Source organism: Pinus tabuliformis, chromosome 1_2 (genome assembly GCF_031772625.1).
Source record: "Pinus tabuliformis cultivar Carrire ecotype Pingquan chromosome 1_2, CPIR1, whole genome shotgun sequence".
NCBI classification, from domain to species: domain Eukaryota; kingdom Viridiplantae; phylum Streptophyta; class Pinopsida; order Pinales; family Pinaceae; genus Pinus; species Pinus tabuliformis.
Window position 1 is genome coordinate 573,694,061 of NC_142298.1, and position 23,257 is coordinate 573,717,317.

A 23,257-nucleotide genomic window follows, 5' to 3' on the forward strand; every position below is an offset into this window, starting at 1 on the left:
AGATCGCAAGGGAATTCTTAAGTCCAAAAGGCATAACTATATACTGAAAAGAGCCCAATTATGTGGCAAAGGTAGTCTTATTGTAATCTTCTCGTGCGATCTTGATCTGGTGATATCCTGAGAATCCATTTGCAAAAGAGTATACTTCTTGACGACCAACATTCTCCAAGACTTCATCTGTGAACGACATAGGGAATGGATCATGTACACAAACATCATTCAACTTCCATAGATATACACAGATCCTAATTTCTCCCTTTGTATTCTTCTCTTGAACTACCATAGGACTAACTCAGTCTAATTCTTCTACAGGCTCAATAATCCCTGCTGCAAGCATCTTATCGAGCTCTCCGCACACATTTTATTTGTATTTAGGATTCAATCGGTATGGGAATTTCTTTATCAGCTTCGTATTTGGCTTCATATTGATCTTCATAACACCCAGATCACCTATTATCCCCTTTAGATCAGAGAAATATGTTGGAAACAAGTCTTGATATTCATGTAACAACTTCGAGACCTTGTCAGCTATGTCCTCATCCCAGTAATCTCCTATATTCGCGAACTTCGGCTGTGCTTCCAACCCAATGTTCACTTGCTTGGTCTTCAAAGGTTTTGAAATGTTAGGAACCTCTACCTCAGGCCCAATGACTTCACAGTATCCCTCTGAATCAGGGATACTGATATTCCTAGGATCTTCCTTTACCTTTTTTTGTGGTAACATTGTAGCATTCCAGAGCATGGTATAGCTACGTACTCCAGTCAGGTTGTACCCACATGATAGGCTCTACAGGTGTTCTGAATATCGCAACCTTGATTTCTTGTAATGCTTGATCAATACATTTGAATCCATCCTCAAAACTTAATGTTAGAAAAAATCTCTCCTTCATAACATCCCACTCTGCGGTTCCATGTCACAGCTCTATTTCTAAGTACCAATTCATCGGAATAGTATCCAAGGTGTCGCAGAATATATGTACCCATTCAGGTTGTGGTTCCTCTCTCCATGCTTTCATCCAATGAACCAGATGCTCGCGCAGATCATCCTTCCCTATATATTTTTCAATAATGTAGTATTTGCATAGCCAAATCACAACTTCATCAACCTTCTGTACTCCTTCCAGTCTGCAAAATTGTTCTTATGTTTACCCCACCATTTGGGAGGCATAGCTCTTAGTGCTATGTCCAATGCCTAGAACAGATGCTCCTCTGGTACATCCTTTTCAAATTTATCAAGAAACAAATTTACATCTTCTAAGCCATCATAATATGGTAAATTGTGTACCTCAGTGGATATACATCGGAGTGATTTAGCAAGTCTGTTGCATCACATCATTGATACTTCATGCAATCTATTTTTCCAATGCTCAAGCTCCTCATCTGAATCCGAGTTGCAAGAGCTATCATTTTCCCAAGTAATTCTTCCATCCGTCGTAGGATTGATCCAATCCTCATTCTGCGTAGTAAGCTTATAGATCTGTTCAATATCATCCTCCTCATAGTAATCTCGGACTGGTTTAGTATACCACACACCTTTGGTTGGATCCAATGGAACAATGACTCTCAGTTCCTTCTTCTCAAACGTCATGTTGTGTTTCTTTAGGTTGATGACCACATTCATATCAAACGCCCAATCGATTCCAAGAAAGGCCGGGTAGGGATTACTATAATCCACTATTTTCATTACTTCAAAATCAGCTATAGTGCGTGCCCCTTCAATGCCTACAGTTAATCCATGTAGGCATCCCATAGGAATGATATTATGTTGGTTCACCATTCGTAGCTGAATTGGGGACCACTATAACATCGGCTTTCCCATTCTTTCCCAGGTCTGTTTAGGAAAAACACTTGCATCAAATCCCAAATATATGATCACCTGGTCCATTTCAAATTCTCTGATATGTGCAGTCAATCTCATCTCCCGATCGGTCCTTTTCTTACTTTTTTCTACTCTATGTATTGCGCGTTGTTTACGTAGTGGCTTACCCTTGCGAGTGCAATTGTCTATTAACTCTTGAAGTCCCTAGACTACTTTCTGGTCCCTTAAGAGCTTCATGTAGGTTGGCAAGAAGGATTTCAATACTAAGGGATCTGTCTCCTACGCATCAATGACCTCTTCAGGCTTCTTTGTTCGTGCATTTTTATTCTTTGATGTGGAAGCCCTTGAATCCACAAAGCTCTTCTTCGCCTCCATAAATGTTTATTTCTCCTTATGCAAATCTAATTCAGTATCTTTGTCAGCAGCCTTGCACACCCATGTATTCTCTTCTAGTTGTTTCCCTAGGGCTTTATCTTCCACAGTAGATAGACCACTTTGTGTAACTATGTTAACGCTTGGGCCATCCTCACGTGGTTCTAACCTCATCATCTGGATGTTCTGGGTGGGTTGTTCATTCTTCTTCTCTTGCATCTTTAAGATGAGTATGGGACAATCTTCTATTACATGGTCAAACTGTTGACAATACTATAAAGAGGGGTGTGTCGGGTTCTGACAATCTCTTGTATAGTGGTCTAGTTCCCCACAGTTGCAACAAATTATATGTATGCGACCTCTTCCAGCTCCTCCCCTCCGTTCTCTTCCTTGTCCCTGACATCCTCTGCGCACTGCAATTGCGTCTTGTTCCTGTTGTAGGCATGTCTCAACCTGTACTCTGTATGTCAGAATTTTGTCCATCATTAATTAATAGATTCAACAATTGCACTCATCATGGCCTACATACTTACATAAATTGCAGAATAGTTGTTGGGGAGTCTGTACGAACTTCTGCAAGAAATGGTAATTTTTAGTTGAGTGTTTTCTTGTTAATTGGCAGATAGTGCACCAGGGCATTACACCGTTACTTGATCTAGAGAAAGTTTCTAGTTTCAGGAGGTTAGGACCTCCCACAATTATATAGTTCTGATATACTGATCAATTATCATTGTCATGACCATTTCCTTTGCACTTTAAGCACCATACTTCAAAATGGGTCTCATTTTTTACCTCTTTTCCCTTTTTAAAATCCTGCAACTCCATATGCAAGCTAGCCAGCTGCATCTGAATCTGCTACACTCCCAGATTCGTATCCTTAAGAGGCGAAGCCTCCAACATCATAGAAATCTCCAGTGCTTCAGCTTGTGATCCAATCTTCTATTGTGACAATGGTAATCTCAAATGAGACAACAACATAACAATATACCAATCCTTATGTTGCTCATCTGAAATCTATAGATTATCCTATTGTAGCAGACATTCCATCCTTTGATCAATATCCCATGTAGATTCATTCACCTTCTTCTTAATTTCTTTGACCTCAGTCACATACTGGGCTTGAGAATTTGGCTTTCTGAATTCATTATTTAGTGCATCTTTTTTGTCTTTCAATGACGCAGTTGGATGAGTCATATTATACTTAATATATCAAGTCAGCGTCCTATCTTGCAATTTTGTGACCAACTACGCTTTCTTCATATCATCATATGTTATCTACTATGACTTCCACACAACATCTGGTACAAACCATAATTGATCAGTGTATTTTATCCCTAAACCACTGAATATAGGCATCTTCATAGTGTTCTCCATACTAAATAGCAGAGGTGGAGGTGGAGGCATAGGTGTGTGAGGTGGAGGTGATGGCGGAGGTGGAGTGGATGGATGTGGAATTCCCGCAATGCCCTGATCTACCAACTGCGGCGTACCTCTGGGCGTCTGTGGACTAATACTTTCTTCTTCGCTATCAGATGCTCCCAACAAAGGATTGTACTCAACAATTTTATCTAGAAATTTTCTAAATTGTTTCCCACTTCGTGTAGCTCCCGTCGAGCCTCTTCTAAACATCAATTTAGTGGCATAACTCATTTCTCACACAATAGCATTTTAATCCATGTTTTCAGATACTTAAGATACTTACCTCTTCGTCCTTTTAAAAACTGGCGTTCAGCTTCACTGTAACTGACAGACATATCAATTGTAAACTCAGTGATAAATCCACCCAAAATACTATCAATTCAGTAATCGACAACCTTCGCAACCTTGTATTCTGATCATTCCAGGCGCTTCACTAACTCTGGAGTCCACATAATATGGTTATCTAGCTTCCAAGTAGGTTGACCATCTGCCAATTTAGAAAAATATCCGTATAATTCATAAGGAAAAGAGAAAAAGAAAACTTCGTGTTCGTTTGTATACAGATATCTTTGCAACAACTCTTTTTTCGATAGACACGGATTCCTGTTTTCTTGAGCTGCGAACTCGTGCATCTTTCGATCTATCCACTTTTCAATCTCCTTCTTTGTTGGTTTCCACAAACCGCACATCACACGTCCCTCAGATATATCTCGTTCCAAGAAACTGAACCATTTGTTGGCTTTACGGGCCTTGGACCCAAATTTGGAGTTATTTTTTCTAACCAACAAAACCCTACACTACCGGCCCTTTCGGAAACAACCCACGTAGCGCAGGTTGCAATCTTACCCGAGGTAGTATTGGGGGGTGCTAGAACCAGGTTTCTGCATCCAGGGGGCTATGTGATGTGTTTCCTGTAGATCTAGGGATTTATCTTAACCTTCACGAACCCTAACCCTTTAAACCCAAAACTTACAGTAAATAACAGTTATCAGATTTATGTCCTTCTCCGATTGCGCTAACCATGCATAACATCATACAAATAAGCAGATATACGTCTTCATGAATCTATTAAGTACTTTTCTCGATTAAATTCATTCAACGATTCATAAATACAACAATTTCATAAATAAATAATAATACACAGTTACATAGATATCATTCCAAAATATGTCTTTATTATGATTCAAATTCTCAGTTACAAACTCTTTCCAACCCTAGGCACATAGTTGCAGAGGCCTGCGCACTCAGCCACAAACTTACCAAGGTCTCCGCACACACAGCTTCAGGAGCCTTCCCCTTCGCCCAAGTACAGAATAGAAAAATTTAGATTCAACTCATGCACTTACTACTTCCCTTACCTATGACTCTCCTATGACTTCCTTTTATACTCTTCCTTCATTACAATACCATGGTCCGCGAACTATGGTCGGGTCTCAAAACAACTTGTCTTTAACAAACTAAGGGGATTTGACCTTCCTAAAGCCTCTTTGATTCCTATTGATCTACGCTACTCACGCTTTGTGCCTCAAAATGCAGAGATTTTACAATATCTTTACAAACTTTTAACAAAACTTTAACAAAATCTGACCCAGGGGACCCTGTCCCAACAGTGTGGTATCTAAATAGTGGAGCCTCATTCCATATGACTTCCAATAAATAATTTTTCAGAAACTTGGAGGAGAAGGACCTCCATATGCACATTGATATGGGAGATGATGGAAGGTATAACACGATTGACATTGATATCGTTACGTTGGAGTCTGGTTCTCCTCTCACATTAAAAGATGTCAAGTATGTTCTGGGTCTCACGAAGAATTTAATTTCAGTTGCTATGTCGGAAGAACATGGCTATGATGTGATATTTAGAAAAGGAAAGGCTTTCCTTCATCACATATCCACGGGATAAGTGAAGTGGATTAGGGTTCGGGTGAAGAACCTCTACAAATTGGATGTAGAAGATTGTGCTACTTTGAGCACGAAAGCAAAGAAGGTGCAGAGCCGAGACATCAATGAATGATGACATAGAATATTGGTCCATTTTCACCATGGAGACTTGAAGATCATGAATCATCTTTCTACAGGACTTCCCAAGGGTGCACTAGAGAAGTGAGATACATGCAAAGGGTGTACACTAGGGAAGTACACCAAAGCCACCTTTCATGATATAGTTGAATGCAAGAGATCCTTGAAAGAGTTCACTTAGATGTGTGTGGACTGTTCTTAACAACTTCCACGGTCAAGTATAGGTATAATGTGATATTTGTAGATGATTTCTCACATAAGTGTTGGATATTATTCATGCAAAAGAAAGACAAGACATTTTCAAAATTTTGGGAATTTAAAGCACTTTTTGAGAATGATAACGGTGGAGAATATGTGTCGAATGAGTTCAAGAACTTATGTGCATCATAAGACATTCAATGGTATTTAATAGCACCTCATAACCCACAACAGAATGGGGTGGCTAAAAGGAAGAACAAAGTATCGTGGGAGCTTCACACTCAATGTTACATGATCAAGGCCTACTGTTGCACTTATGGGCTGAAGCATGCAACACAACTGTATATGTGCATAACAGGAGTCCTCATCAGATTCTCGGGATGAGTACACTAGAAGAATATTTTTCATGAAAGAAACCAGATGTGTCACACTTTAGGATGTTTGGTTCATTAGTTTACTATCATGTTTCCAAGGATGCAAGGAAAAAGCTAGAGTCGACAACTGAGTTGAGAATATTTGTCGGGTACACTGATACACCTCACAACTATCAGGTGTACCTGCAATCTCACAGGATGTCAGTTGTTCGTAGAGATGTGAAGTTCGATGAAGAGAAGTCCATGAGATGTTCCCTTGAGAGGGAGATTCAATTACATGCAGATGAGGAGCTTTTGGCTCCAAAGGAAGAACCTCAGGATGATGTGGAGCATCCACAAGCAAAGGAGAAGAGCGTGGAAGCATGCACTCATGCAGAGACATCCATAGATGGAAGGAAGTGTGAGAGACAAGATGACAGATTGATGCATGATGCTAGAGAGAATGTGGGAACACTCACATCATAGCACAGGTAGAGGAGGTCACCAGAGCGGTACACAGGCTACATGGATCTAATGAGTGAGATTGTAAATACTGAGCCATCCTCATTCAAGGAAACAATGCAACAACCAATATGGTTTGATGTCATCAGAGGAGTATGACTCCATTATCAAGAACAGTGCTTGGAAAGTTGTCCCAAGGCCAGAGGACAAGTTAGTGGTAGGTTTCAGGTGGATCTACAAGATGAAGCAAGCAATAGATGGAAGTGTTGAGAAACACAAGGCCATATTTGTGGCCAAGGGGTTCTCTTGGGTGGAGGGAATTGATTATGAGGAGACCTTTGCTCCAGTAGCAAGGTACTCTTCAATCAGATCTATTCTAGCACTTTTAGCACAGATGGGATGGAAGATACATCATATGGATGTGAAGACAACCTTCCTCAATGGAGTGATTGAGGAAGAGGTGTACATAGAGCAGCCAGAATGATTTGAGACCTTCAGCAGAGAGTCACATGTGTGTAGACTCAAGCGAATGTTTTATGGATTGAAACAATCACCCTTTGCTTGGTACACCAGGACCGACAACTATTTCACCAGGTTGGGCTTCACCAAAAGTGAAGCACATGCAAACTTTTACCATATTGTGGTTAAAGGTAAATTATTGATTATAGTATTATATGTCGATAATTTAATTCTAATAGGTGATAAGAAGTTGGTCAAACGTTGCAAATAGGATCTTGCAATAGAATTCAAGATGAAAGACTTGGGGTTCATTCATTATTTCCTTGGTATGGAAGTATGGCAAAGAGATGGTGAATTGTTTGTCTCTCAAGGAAAGTATGCCAATGAGATATTGAAGAAGTTCCACATGGAGAGAAGCAAACCCATGGAGACTCCTCTAGCAGGGAATTGGAGGAAGGAAGATGTTACTTCAGGCGAAGTAGTGGAGGCTACTATTACAAGCAGCATGTGGGTTCACTTATGTACTTAGTGAACACATGACCAGACATGTGTTATGTAGTTAAGCAACTTAGTTAAGAAACGGTTAAGCCAACTAAACTCTATTGGAAGGTAGCTAAACATGTGTTGAGATACCTCAGAGGCACCACTCAGTTTGGTCTTTTGTGGAGATGGATAGAGGGATGAAGCAAGGCTTCACAGATGCATATTTGGTAGGGTGTCCATCAGACAGGAAGAGCACATCGAGGGGAATCTTCAATATTGGGCTAGCAACATTTTCCTGGTACAACAAGAAGAAGATATCAGTTGCACTCAGTTCAACAGAAGTAGAGTACATGGTTTCTAGTGAAGCATCTTGTGAGGCTATCTAGATGAGGAAGATCCTTCACGGGTTGTTTGGTCAGCAGATGGATCCTACACTAATTCACTGTGACAACCAGAGTTGTATCAAACTCTCTAAGAATATATTTTTTCATGATCAATCCAAGCATATCGACATTTAGTATCACTATCTACGAGATTATGGAGAGGAAAATCATGTTGCTAGAGTACATTCCTACAGAGGAACAAGATGCAGATATATTGCTTAAGGCACTGTCAAGATGAAAATTCAAGTTCCATAGAGGCAATATTGGGGTATCTGATAATCCTTTCTTGTTGAGAGAGAGTGTTTGAAATGCAACAATAAAATCTTGATTTAATTTTCCCTTGAATTAAATTAGGAGAAAAATTGTAATTCCACATCGCAAGACAACTTTTACGAGTTAACTAAGTTAATTTGACTTGAGGGTCTAAATTGACTCATGTAGAGTGTCTCCTACTTTATAGGAGCTCTGGTTGAGTTTATTTTGAGTTGTAATTAATTAATTCAGTTTAACTGAGTTAAAGTTAGTTAAACTAGTTCCAACGGATGGAGGAACTAGTAGGAGGTCTAATAGGGGTGTTGCTTCATGTGTTCGACCAGTTAACTAATAATTCAATCATAAATAGCTCATGCATGTGTGATATGAGAGTTACCCAATTGAGATTGGAGTTCAAGGGAAATGTACTATTAGTTGTATAATCATCTAAATTGTATAGGTGGTGCATGCTGTAAGAGGAAGGCCTATGATGAATTACGCAATTCCAATTGAGGAATTTCCCTAATTAATAGGGGCTAATTCCCAAGGAAAAAGAAATAAGGACTTGGGAAAGCAGAAAATTGGTTAAGTTTTGGACAAGGCTTGTTTAGGAAGCGGTGAGATAGATAGAGATAGTGAAGAGGTTGCTCGAGCTTTAGCAACACATTGTAATCTTCTCATATTTTCTCACTAATGCAATATAAAGATAGCAAGGGTTTTAGTTGTGGCTTTCCCCAGGAAATCATTGTGTAATGTGTTGATTGAATTCTTTCTCTTGTATGCTTCATGATTTCTTGATTGACTAATTGTTTCCACTCATGAGTAAAGTAGATTCAAGTCTTTTTTTAGAATATTACATAAGCAGTTTGAATCTACAAGGAATTTCTACAGGTTCAACCAATGTTTCCTTGAAATATATAACATGGTAGGTTTGTAATTTCTATGAATTCAAACTTCAAGAAGTTACAAAATTAAAATGCACACATACACGTATATTAAAAAAATAAATCACTAAAATTTAAAATTTAATATATCAATATCATTTGTATGATTACGAAACTAAACTACAACTTTTTCCAATTTAATAATCCTATCTACACCTTTTTGGGGAAATTGCAAGTATTATTAATAGTCGACTTTATTGTTGAAAATATCAACAAGAAATGTTAAAAATAGCAACAAGAAATCATAATTTAATTTTCCCTTGAATCAAATTAGGAACTAAATCAAAATTCTATTCTCATAGCAACTTGTGATAGATAAATAAGTTAATTTGACTTAGTTGGATCAGTGAATTCGAGTTGTAAGTCTATCTAGAGTCATGTAGAGTGATTCCTAAATTTTAGGGGTCCAAAATGAGTTCTTTTGAATTGTAATTAATTAACTCAGTGTAACTGAGTTATAGTTGGTTAAACTAGTTCAATCAGTTGGAGGAACTAGCAGGAGGTCTAGCAGTGGGGAGAAACTTTAGTGAAACTTCACTGGTCCACAAGTTAACTGAAGATTCACTCATAAATAACTCATGCATTTCAATTTAGAGGAAGACCCAATTGAGATTAAAGTTCAGGGACAATGTACTATTAGTTGTATAATTTTCCGAGTTGAACAAATGGTACATGCAATCAGTAGAAGGCCTATGATGGATTGTACAATTGTAGTGAGGGATTCTCTCAATTAAATATGGGTTAATTCTCTCAAGAATTGCATAAGGAAGTAGGGGCTTGGCAGACAGCAAAATTAGCTTGAGCCGGTTTGTGAAGCAGAGAGATAGATTGTACTTATGCAGGAATTGTTTGGGTTGGACAAGCATTGTTTTTCTTCTCAAATATTTTGGTTAATGCAATATAGATAGTCGGGGTTTTGAGTAGTTGATTTCCCCAGAAAAAATATTATGTTATGTGCGATTGAAATTCTTCATTTTCTACTTAGTGTTTTCATCGATCAATTTTTGTCTCCGCTAATGAGTAGAGTAGATTCAAGTCTTTTGTTTTAGAATATTACATAAGAATTTTGAATCTACAAGTAAATATATAAATGTATCAGAGCTGAAGACATTATAGAAGAGGAGAATACGAGTTTGCAGTGCAGCTGAAATTGAAATTAAAGTTTCATATTTCAAAGTCAGTAGGATGACATTCTATTGTTTGCGACTTGAGTATGCCCTGGAGGGCAGCTCGAACTACATATCTTGGAAGGACATGATGGAGGAAGTGTTGAAAGAGAACGGGCTGAAGGAATTCATAGGTCATGATATTCCAAAGCCTCTAGCATCTGATGCTAAAGATCTGGTTGAATGGAGAAAGTGTGTGGCAAAGGCAGGAAGGATTATCTTAGAAGGAGTTCGAGATCATATTGTCTCAAATATCCATGGTAAGGAAACTCCATTTGAAATGTGGAGGGCATTAACGAACTGGTTTCAAAATAGCAGTGACCACAGGAAGCTAGCACTTAAGGACAAGCTCATAAATATCAAGATGGGGAAGAGCGACTCAATTTCGAAGTACTTGACGCATTTCACCCAATGTCGAGATGAGTTTGGAAATGTCACGATTACTGTTGTAGAAGACGATCTAGTGAGACTAGCACTTCTAGGCCTTCCCAAGGGTTGGCACAATTACCAGGACTCAATGAATGGGAGGGAGAAGCTACTAGAGTGGGAGCGGTTGTGGTCTGAATTGGTACAATAAGAGATTCGACGAAACACCAGATATGGGACCTCATCCAAAGAAGTGAAAGAGGACCTTACATTAGTTAGCAAAGAAAAGAAAGCCATTGGGAAATATGTCCCAAGGCAAGGAGGGCGCCAAGAAGGACTAGTCGAACATCAAGTGTTTTCACTGTCACGAGTTCGGGCACTATGCCACGATATGCCCACAGAAGGAAGCAAGTAAGAAGGAGCTTGTAGTAGTAGCAACATGTGAAGATCTAGCTTCACAATTCCAACTTGATTTTACTCTCATTGTATGCATGACTAGCACTGTAATGGGAAGCATGTGGTATCTCGATAATGGTGCCTCATTCCATATGGTGGGGAATGAAGATCTCTTTAGTGACTTGGAGGAGAAAGACCTCAAACGTAACATAGAGTTTGGAGATGATGGGAGGTATAGCGCGACCGACATCGATATAGTTACCTTTCAAAGGGAGTCTAGCTCCCCTCTCAAAATCACAGATGTGAGGTATGTTCCAGGACTAAAGAAGAATCTTGTTTCCATCGTGGTATTGGAAGATTGTGGCTACGATGTGATTTTTAGCAAATGAAAAGTTTTCCTTAGATACATCACAATGGGAAAAGTGAAATAGATCGGTGTGCGAGTCAAGAACTTGTATGCACTTGAGGTAGAAGATGCATGCAAAGCCTTAAAGAGCAAGGCAAATGTTAGAGACTTGGTGGTTGAGAGGAAGAATGAATTACCTCTCAACATACAACCTCAGAAGCAGTCTTAGCAACTTGTGGAGCAACTACAATTGGAGAAGCAAAGAAGAGACCAAGTGGAGGCATCCACTCAAGCAAAGACCTTTAGTAGGGGAAATTTCGAGCCAAGTGGGTAGAGGGAGCATATACAGCCATACCTCTAGATGAGAGGTGGGATGACGTGAAGTAATAGTCGCAAGAGTGCAGAGATTTGGTCAAGGTCCATTAAGATGTTTTTTCTCATGGATCATTACCTTGCTACGAGAGCCCACAATACATAGTAGAAGGATGGATCAGTGGCGGTTGATGCAGTCAAATGTCAGAGTGACAGAGGTAGAGACTAGCAGCAGTCAAACACTGCGGAGCGTAGAGCAGAGTTGACAATAGTGCAGATGGCACAGTGCAGAGTCAACAACATCGCAGAGTTTTCAGTAGACAGTGCAGTAGCTAGTAGTAGTTAGAGACTCCGATGACAGATGCATCATATATTGATTCAATTTGGATGTTTTTTCGGTTTTAGAAGTTGCAGCAGCAACAACACTAGAGATAAGTGTTGCATGCAGAACATTTCAAACGTACTAGATCGAAATAGAATTGAATTTCTTTCTTGTTGAGAGGGAGTGTTAGAAATAAAAACAAGAAATGTTAAAAATAACAAGAAATCCTAATTTAATTTGTCGTTGAATCAAATAAGGAATTAAATTTAAATTCTAATCTCATAGCAACTTGTAATAGTTAACTACCTTAATTTGACTTTGTTGACTTAGTAAAATTGAGTTGGAAGTCTATCTAGAGTCATGTAGAGTGATTCCTAAATTTTAAGGGCCTAGGTTGAGTTCTTTTTAGTTGTAATTAATTAACTCAGTCTCACTGAGTTATAGTTAGTTAAACTAGTACAATCAGTTGGAGGAACTAGTAGGAGGTCTAGTAGTGGGGAGCAGCTTCAGTGTAGCTTCACTTCTCCACTAGTTGACTGAAGATTCACTCATAAATAACTCATGCATGTCAGTTTCAAGATTTACTCATAAATAACTCATGCATGTCAGTTCAGAGGAAGACTCAGTTGAGATTAGAGTTCAAGGACAATGTATTATCATTTGTATAATTTTCCGAGTTGTACAGATGGTGCATGCAATCAGTGGAAGACCTATGATGGATTGTGCAGTTGTGGTGAGGGATTTTCCCAATTAAATATGGGCTAATTCTCTTAGGAATTGTGGCAAAAAGTAAAATTGGCTAAGTGTTGGCGAGCTGGTTTATGAAGCAGAAAGATAGATTCTACTCGTGCAAAAATTGTTCAGGTTGAACAAGCATTGTATTTTCTTCTCAGAGCTTCTGGTTAATGCAATATAGATAATCGGGGTTTTGAGAAGTTTCTTTCCCCATAAAACTATTGTGTTATGTGCGATTGAAATTCTTCATCTCTGCTTAGTGTTTTCATCAATCAAAATTTGTTTCTGCTTATGAGTAGCGTAGATTCAAGTATTTTATTTTAGCATATTACGTGAATCTACAAGTAAAAATCTACATTTATGACTGATATAGAATTGGTCATAGTTGTGCACAATCAATTATAGTTTACTATGATAAATTATGATTGAGTGTAGTTACTCATGATTGATTGGATATGTCAACCATGATAAATGATATTAACCATGGATAAATATGATCTCACCAATTTAACCATAATTTTCTATAATAAATTAGAAACCTAAACATATGCCTTCATAATATACTCCAATTTCTTGATATGCATGAAGCCAATCGTGAATTGAAAGGAATGTATTTCTCTGAACATTTGGTTATGTAAAAATTACATATCCATCAACCACGTTCCTGGAAATAGCAACAAAAACTGTAGATTTGGTTGAAATATCTAATGTGAATAAAACAGATCCACATTCAAGCCCCGATATTAGCCGTTGTGTCTTCCAATTTGTACCCACGGTCGCTCAATGTAGATTTTAAATCCTCGTGACATTGCTAAATGATCTCGCATTCCTCGTCCACATCTACAGTGTTCCACTTATTTTTTAATTTATTATATTCTAAATATTTGCAATAGTATTTATTTTTAATTTATTGCATTCTAATTATTAGTATACTTTAGATCGTTCGCATTTATTATCCTATTTTTGTGGTCTATTCATTGTTTTCTAATTTCTCTTTTAGTAACTTCTTTTAACTCTTTGATGTATTTGTTTTTTATGGTATTTTTTAATGTTATTTTTGTGTACGATTGAGTGTTTTTTTTTTAATTAAGAAATGTAAGTTTAACTATTAATTTTGATGTATTTGTTTTTTATGGTATTTTTTTAATGTTATTTTTGTGTACGATTGAGCGTTTTTTTTTAATTAAGAAATGTAAGTTTAACTATTAATTTATAGTTTTTTTGGCATTGTATTTTTTCCATGCATTTGAAAAATATTTTAAAAAATAAAAAAATTATATTTAGCTAATAATTATATAATTTTAAAAAATTATATTTAGTTAATAATTATATAACTATATTAAAATGAATAAGTAAAAATTTTGAATAGTTAAATTGTTATTTCTTTTTAAATTTATTGTATTGTATATGTTTATTTTGATGGATTGTTATAATAACGATTAAATAAATTTGTTGGATTTGAAGTGTTTTTTTGTTACATTATTTTAATTTATTGTATTGTATAAGTTTATTTTTATGGGTGTTATGATGGGTATTAAATCTTGTGGATTTGATTTGTTATTCATTTTCTTCTCTCCTACACAGGCCACCACTTCATGGTGAATTTATGGGACCTCGCCTCTTAAGCAGAGTGGTAGAGGCCCCTTAGCATGGTTTGTTTATTCATCTACATGAATTGGATTCATTCCATCATGTTGTTCATTTTGGGCCACTAGTTAGAGCTCTGGCTTATCCTTCAACACCTCCACTTATTGTTGCCCTTGATGGCCATGCACTTCGAGTCTTGTTTGGTTATTTAGTGTGTGTTTCCTTCCATCTGCTTCACTGGCTTTCCCTCCTCTCTTGACAACTTTTTCTGATGGAAAAGGTTTGAGCCCAATCTTGTCATCGATACATCTTGCCTAGGAGTTATAAAGGCCTCTCTCTTTCACAATGACCTCTAGAATCTTCCCTGTCATTTCTATGAGGTCTTTATCATGCCTTTTTTCCTTTGGTAGACATGACTCGTCAACAAGCTTGTTGCCGATATGGAAATGGTGGCCGTGGCACTTCAGGGGACTCTTACGACTACCATGCACACGCAACTCTACATTCATGTGGAAATCCATCTGGTGGAAGAGGAAGTTTGACAAGAACGACTAGTAACTCTAAATTCAGAAGTCATGGATGACATAGCGTTTAGGGTTCCAAATACATGCAACTCTTGGGGCCAACAAAATCACTATCTTCCTAAAGTAGATTTGCAATGGCATGTTAAGTTGTTGCCAAAGAAGATTCTAGTTGATTGGAGACAAACCCAGGTTAACCTAATGAACAAACTAGATGAACTCAGAGATCTTATGCTATGCTCAGGAACAATCCATCAGCTTCAATACTTCATCGTCCTTCTAATGCTCATGCTCCCTATATTTCATCATTTCAGTTCTTGCTCTTCATGCTAGGCCATCTAAGCTATTGATAAGTTCTTTTTAGAGTTTATGTTTAGTATCCTTTTCTTGTTGTCTTGAATTCTTCAGTCTCTAAAGGTTTCGCATTTTGATTTTTGTTGTTAGTTTCCCCGGGGTGGGGTAGCACTATCTTTTAGAATTCTGAAGTTTTGGACATGCACTTGAAGCTAATTTTTGTTACCCATTGACTATATATTTTATTGTCTTTGGTATTCTTTCTAAAGTAACATATAGAAGACAATAAAACTAGCATATCTAATGTGAATATTTGATATTTTAATACATAATCAACTAAAATAAATAAATAAATATATGGTATAAGTTTGTACATTCAAGGTTATCATCATATATTTTTGTGTAATAAATTATCTAACAACAGTTGGGAAATTCTAATTTAATCTCCTTTGCAATTTCAAATTTATCTCAATAAGTGAAAAATGGTTTTCAAGTTTTTAACGTCTTTCATACTACTATGTTTTGTGTCAAATTGTTGAGTCTCTCACCTTTCCTACTTTTTCTTTTTTAGCATTGTAGATTTTGCAAATCTACTTGTCTTTCCTTTTTAGTATTAAACATTTTGCAGACTTACTTATCATTTTAAATATTAAGAATATTTTATGATGTTTTTCATTGATAATCAGAAACAAAATTCCTCTAATTCCTTATTCTAAGTCTTTAACAACTTTACGTTTATGAGGCATTTCCAAATTACTCACATTAAACTTTTTCATTCTTGACATTTTGAGCCAACAAGTGTGGCTCGCCTTTAAGACAAATCTTTTATTTTCATATCATTGTGCCAAGAGGCACTCTCTGACCGAGTATAGTACAAATGTTGTAATGTCCTATTTAACAGGTTGACTTGGTCATAATAATAGTAAATTAAATTAAAATTAAAATAAATAGAATAAAATAAAAGCATAAAATTAATAATTATAATTATAATTAATTGATAATTAAACCAATCTAGATCCATTTTAACTATGAATCTACCAAGTGTCAAGAGATCAAATATTTTGAGATGCAAATTCCTTTTAAAGTGAAAAGAGATTTGACTCATGTGAACCCTTGATAGATCCGAATTAAAATAACTATACAAAATATTTAAATAATGTCTACTTATAAAAAAATTTACACTTGAAAAAATTAAATCTCGCTCTGCTCATATCAAATCAGTGTTAAATAAATCTATAAAAATATTATAATATTCCCCTTACATTCAACTTTTATTAAACTGTTTAATGATTCAATTAAATGTAGAAATACATGTGAATTTTTTTTTTAATTCTTAAAATTTGAAATAATAACCAGTAACGCAATCTAGAACTTATATTTATTTTATTAAAAGTTAATTTATTTTCAATCTCAAACAACATTCTTGTGCAAACATCTTGCCCATAAACCCGCCATCAAAAGTAACTTAAATGCTTAGACATCGAATTAACAGTTTCATACATATATATATATATATATATACACACGTCGATATACTTTAGCTTCAGCGTGGCGAGGTTTATATTTACAATATTAGGTTATCAAATTGATGGTTATCAGTTTTTGATGGTCTCTTATATTAGGTTTTCAAATACAATGTATTCTGCTCAACCTACTCCTATATCCCGAGGCTTCACCGTGGGAATCCGATTGATCTACATTGCTTCTGTGGTCAGTCAAATAGTTATGCCTAGCTTTCAATACGTTACTCCTAACTTGAAATATGCTACGGCTCACCTTCACACGCTCCCTCACCTGGTACTTCTCTCCCCGGCTTTTCATGGCTCTTCCTTGACGAAGTCATTTAATTGTTTCTATGGTCAGAGCTTCGATGCCTTCCTCTACGTACAGGTATGAAAAGAGTGAACTCAGCTTACTCCAGCCATTGCTCTAGGTGAATCCACAAAGACATTTTTTTTCAAAAGCATTACATAATTACCTAGCTGGCCCATGTATGCGCCGTTTTTATTTTCTTTCTTAAATTCATGAGTTAAACATTGCATGAGCTCTGATTTTCACCTCGGATTTCACAGTATTATAAAAGTACTACATCAGATACTGAATCAGTTAATTCTCTACGTGGATTTCAAAGATTAATGGAACCTGTTTTAGGTTTAAGTGAAAGGATACGGCCATACTCAAGAGTGAAGATGATACAACGACAGAAATTACTTGTGCTAGAAGGAGATAAGGACGCCGATTTTGATGAAATAGATTCAAGGTGACAAGGACATTAAAAAGAAAAAGACTAAGTTGACAAAGACGTTAAGGTGTGATAAAGTATAATTTATTTTAAAATTAAGAGAAAGTATTGATCAAATATATTCCATCGTTTTCACTTGCAATTCCGAGTCACGTCGAGATTCCGTGCAAGAAGCCAACCCGGTCTCTGGCCCTAACTGATTTTATTATAATTTGGATGACATTAACGTTAAACGGCCAAACGTCATACAAATGACACTCCAAATTCCAAATTTGGCTGAACATTTTATTATAATTATGATGATTCGTTACAACATATAATTTCGACATTAACGTTAAACGGCCAAACGTCATACAGATGACACTACAAATTCCAAATTTTGCTGATGACATTTTGAAAGATTTAGGACGTGGACCAAATTAGCATTGAACGACAAATAACGAAGAAATGAAAATTCAACTTCAAAATTTGGCTGAAGGCATTTAGAAAGATTTAGGACATGGATCACGGCAGAATACTTTTGACCCTTTGAGTGAGGGAGGTGAGAATCTAGTGGTAGCCTAGCTGGATACTGACGAGAGAGTAATATGGATTGCCTTTTCCTTTGCTCATCAGATACGAATGACTTCCCTGCTCAATCACTTTCCCATCTTCAATCACAGCAATCGAATCTGCATTTTGAATGGTTGTCAGTCTATGAGCTATCACAATACTCGTTCTTCCCACCATTATTCTGTCCAGGGCCTCTTGAACCATCTTCTCCGATTGGCTGTCCAACGCACTGGTGGCCTCGTCCAACAGTAATATGCTCGGATTCTTTATGATCGCCCTCGCTATAGCAATGCGTTGCTTTTGCCCTCCCGATAATTGCATTCCTCTGTCTCCACAATTTGTTTCGTATCCCTTCTCCAAAGAGCTACACAAATCCAAGTTAAATCACTGCCATATTCAGTCCGTCCAGAAACAATCTGCTTAAAAATTATGTTTCAATTAAAAAATTGCAGTATTTACCTGATGAAGTCATGAGCATTTGCAGCCTTTGCAGCTTCGATCATCTCCACCTCGCTTGCATTCTCTTTTCCGTAGAGAATGTTGTCTCGAATGCTTCCTCCAAACAGCGTGGGCTCTTGACCTACCAGAGCTATGTGATTCCTCAAACTCTTCAAATTGAACCTCCTGATGTCACTGCCATCGATTTTCACCGATCCTTTTAGGGGATCGTAAAACCTTTCAATTAATCCAATGATAGTCGATTTTCCGGATCCGCTTTGTCCTACCAGAGCCATGTTTTTGCCTGCTTTTATCCTCAAGCAGAAGTTCTTGAAGATCATAACATGTGGACGAGACGGATAAGCGAAGTCCACGTTTCTCAAGTCCACGTTTCCTTCTATCTTATCCGCTTTCTCGCCTCTCTCGTCCTCTGGGTTTATGCGGCTTTCTCTGTCCAGTATGCCAAACACAGATTTGACTGCATCGGATCCTTTAGCAATGTCGCTGCTCATAGTTCCTGCTTCTGCTATACCTTTTCCTGTGGTTATCAGAATGAAGGAAATTTGGAAAAAAGCTTTGGATGTGATTTGTCCTTTTGATATAAGTTGTCCTCCATACCAAAAGTTCAAAGCCGCAATGGATAGGGTGATGCATTGCGATGTTCCAAGAGCGAACCCCGCAAACAAAGATTGTTTGATAATCTCTCTGCGAGGTTCTTCTTGACTCTTTTCGAAGAGAGAGAGGATCTTCTCCTGTAAAGAGAAGGCACTAATAGTGCGATGGTTAGCCACAGCCTCTGCTGCGAGTTGACTACCTTGATCTTGAGCTTTTATAGCCTTTTGAGACATGGCCTTGAGGAGAACCGTTTTAGTGTAGAAACATAATACAATAATGGGTTGCACTACGATTATTACAACTGCAAGACGCCATGCTATTATCAAAGCCACCGAGAAGGCTATTACAACAGCTGCCGAAGTTTCTACAAGTAATGATATACGATCTCCGACCAGAGATCTCACCTGTATCACAAATTGCATATTCGAACCATTAGAATACTGTAATACAATTCACAATTTTATTGGAAATATTAAAACTTTAAGATCAGATACTTGCCACATTAACATCTGTTGCTAGTCTGGAGCAAACAGCTCCACTAGAATTCTCCTCATTATCGAACCACCCAATCTCAAATGTAAGGATTTTGGACAGCATCCGCTCTCGAACCCTTTTAGTAAGATATTCCCCCATAGCTGCAAAATTGTAATGCTGTAACATGTTTGCTGAAAACGATAGTACTCCCACAGCCACAAACATGAAGGAGTAATATTCGATACTGGATTTGATCTCGTCATGGTCCTGAAGGAAAAATACAGATACAGTTGCCCCAAGGAATATGGAAAAAACAGGTTGAACGGCTCCGGAACCTAAGGCTCCTGAACAACCAAAAAGAGCATGCCTCCATTCTGGCGCATTTAATAGAAACAGTTGACGGAATGAAGCGGCGGAAACAAGCTTTTCTTCATGTACCAGTTCTCGATGGGTCGATACAGAGGCATTCGAACTCGATCTAGTATATATGCTAGAACTCCTTGTTACCAAAGACTGGTCTAGCATAGTAGTGCCTTCGAATCTCTCATCTGGCTTATCTGCCGCAGCAAGTTGTAGTTTCACCAAAGCAGCGTATGCTCCATTGGGTTTACAGATCAGATCTTCATGCATACCTGTCTCGATCACATGACCACTTTGAACCACCGCAATCATGTCTGCGTTGCGGATGGTGGAGAGGCAATGAGCTACTACAATAGTTGTGCGTCCAACTGAAGCTTTGTCTATAGCATTCTGAACGATTCTCTCCGACTCTGCATCTAGAGCACTTGTGGCCTCGTCTAGAAGAAGCAGACGAGGATCCTTGAGCATAACTCTTGCAATAGCTATACGTTGCTTTTGCCCTCCCGACATCTGGACTCCGCGCTCACCCACCTGTATTGCCCAAATGAAGAAAGTAAACTCAAATTGACTGCACTTTACAAATGAAGAATGAGAGTAAAAACCTAAATATTACCTGTGTGTCATAACCATCTGGTAGTTGACTAATGAAATCGTGAGCGTTTGAAGATTTGGCGGCAGCAATAACCTGATCCATGCTGGCTCCCTCTTTTCCGAACAAGATGTTCTCCTTGATCGATGTAGCGAAGAGTGCAGGTTCTTGACTTACTAGTCCAATTTGGGAACGCAACCATTTCAATTGTAGCGTTTTAGTGTTCATTCCATCCAGCAAAATCTCTCCAGCCAGGGGATCGTAGAACCTCTCTAGCAAAGCCACAGCCGTAGACTTGCCGGACCCGCTTCTCCCCACCAACGCAACAGTCTTGTTTGCGGGAATGGTTAGACAGAAATTGCGAAATATCTTGGATTCTGGTCGAGATGGATATGCAAACTCAACGTTTCTAAATTCAACTTTACCGCTGACCTCTTTCAATATTTCTCCTTTTGCATCTTCCCAATCAATGATCGGTTCTCTGTCAACCATCTCAAAGATGCGTTTACAAGCAACACGTGCTTCTGAAAAGTATCTGATATTCGGAAGCGCAGTCCCTAGAGCTCTGTAAACACAACAGTGCTTTCAGAGATTTTGCTTGAACTTCAAAAATGTGGTAAATTTCCCGTTGTAGGATCAATTATAGAAGTACATGAGAAAGAGAGATGAATAGAGCGAGAACGCTTACAAGCCACCAATAAGTATGCAAATTGAAGCCGCGAAAATCCTTCCTCCGCTAGCGCCATGATACATAACCAATCTGCTACCATACCAAGAGTTGAACGCCCACATACCGAAGGTCACTCCTCCGCTTCCTACTGCCAAGCCTTTAACAAGACCTTGTTTAAGCCCAAGCTTTACAGTCCCATTGAGCGCATCGGAGAACTTAGCCATTGTCCTCTCCTCTCCAACGAAGGCAAAGACTGTCCTAATGGATGAAAGAGCTTGGTCTGCAATATTACCGGCTATATTATATGCTTCGGTGAACTTGCGAGAAGTCCCCACCAGAATCCGTCCATACATTATGCCGGGAATGATCAGCATGATCACGAAAGGAAATGACGCTAATGCCAGTCTCCATGTCAAGTAGAATGCCACAAAATAACTACTGAAGAATACAGAAGTATTCATGACGAAGTTGGGTAGCTGAGGATGCACATTCTCCCAAGAGAATTAGCAATATTAAAATTAGAAAACTTAGTAAACAGTTCAAACGTTGATAAATTAGATAACTTAATGAAGGGTCTGAACATTGATAAATTAAAGGACAGAAAAGAGTAATAAGATCGCACCTTTTCTGCTAAAACGTCCTGTATAACGAGAGTATCATTAGTAACACTGGTAACCACTTCTGCTGTGGTAGTTCTTTGGGTGTCGAAGAATCCCTCGCCCTGCCTCAACACGGCTTTCAAATAATTTATACGCATCCGAGATGCCTGCCTTTCGCTGGTCCTCGCCCAACAGAACGCCTCTGATCAAAGAAAGCAAAGAAAAGCATTAGTCATAGATAAGATCATCAAAAACCATTTAACTATAGAAGGTGTGAAAGAAACAGGAAGATGTTATACCCACCGAGAAACGCAGCAAAAAACGCAGCGATTGATATATAGAGCAGACGTAAAGTATACTGCGCAAGTAACCATCACCGACACATTCATCAATATGTAATATGAATATTATGCAAAGTTTTGTTGTGAAGGAAATGATTATTACCGTGTTGATAATACGACGGAAATCTCCTGTGGATGCCGAACCAAAATTTCCTACTGTGTCTATCAAATTGATAATTACAAGCAGGCGCGTCAAAGGCATGGTCATTCCATCTGTAATGGCTCCTACAGTGCCGAATGCCATTAGCCACAGATCAAATGAATCGGCATACTTAAAAAGTTTCCATATTGAGATGCCTGAATCCTTCGGACGAACAGCCGTATTGCTTTCCACACGATCATGCGGTTTAAGCAGGTCTGGTTGTTCTTCCAGATTTGACATCTGTATTTGTTCCCTTGCCATATTCTTCAGTGCGGGAAAAACACGGGAGTTCTTCACCTTTGTGGATCATTCAGCGAAGCAATGTATTTATGTATAATAATTGCAATCTGCAACCAGAGGCCTCTCGTCATCCCTGACCTAAATCACTGATTCTTCAGGTCACATCTTGATGAAAAAGTCCTATAAGATCATATTCGGGAGCAGGGGCCCTTAATCGAGAATTGAAAAATGAATTCAAATTGAGTTATTAATAAATTTGTAATGAATTACCTTGCGAAGGCCTGTCATCAACCCGGTCCTAAATCAATGATAGTTCAGGTCGCATCTTAATCAAAAAAAAAGTCATAGAATATCATATTTGGTAGATGGAGCCATTAATAGGACATTAAAAAATGAATTCAAATTGAGTTAGGAATAAAGTAAGGAGTGGAAGTTGATTTTTCTTTTTAATTTGCAGTAAAGTAATTTAGTTGCCAAATTAATAGTGGGACATTGATAATTATTACTGGTTGGAAAATTATAAGATCCGTAAAATTTCAAATAGATCTAGGACATTTTAGTGCTCTGATTAAAAAAAATAAACTTGCAACGGGAAATCCAAAAATGAAGCCTCCTATTTATATTAATAGTTGAAAACGAGATACATGATTGTGGACCTTGGATGGATCAAAATAACATACATGAGGTTTTCATCCCTGGGATCAAACTAGAACTGGCCACGCGAAGTTCTCAAGAAAAACACAAGAAGATACATAAACCCTAATGATCCAAATGCTTAGCTTCT

General features: G+C 37.8%; 1 protein-coding gene across 1 annotated transcript; it reads right to left on the reverse strand.

Moving 5' to 3' along the window:
• Positions 1-18,002: 18,002 nt before the first annotated feature.
• On the reverse strand, positions 18,003-22,494 carry LOC149206895 (ABC transporter B family member 15-like). Its single transcript, XM_089397826.1, has 8 exons — positions 22,195-22,494; positions 22,054-22,108; positions 21,774-21,952; positions 21,170-21,627; positions 20,506-21,046; positions 19,557-20,423; positions 18,465-19,462; positions 18,003-18,369 (listed from the first exon to the last, which is right to left on the reverse strand). Exons 1-8 carry the CDS (start codon positions 22,492-22,494, stop codon positions 18,003-18,005), a joined length of 3,765 nt encoding a protein of 1,254 aa, XP_089253952.1.
• Between the last annotated feature and the right edge of the window lie 763 nt (positions 22,495-23,257).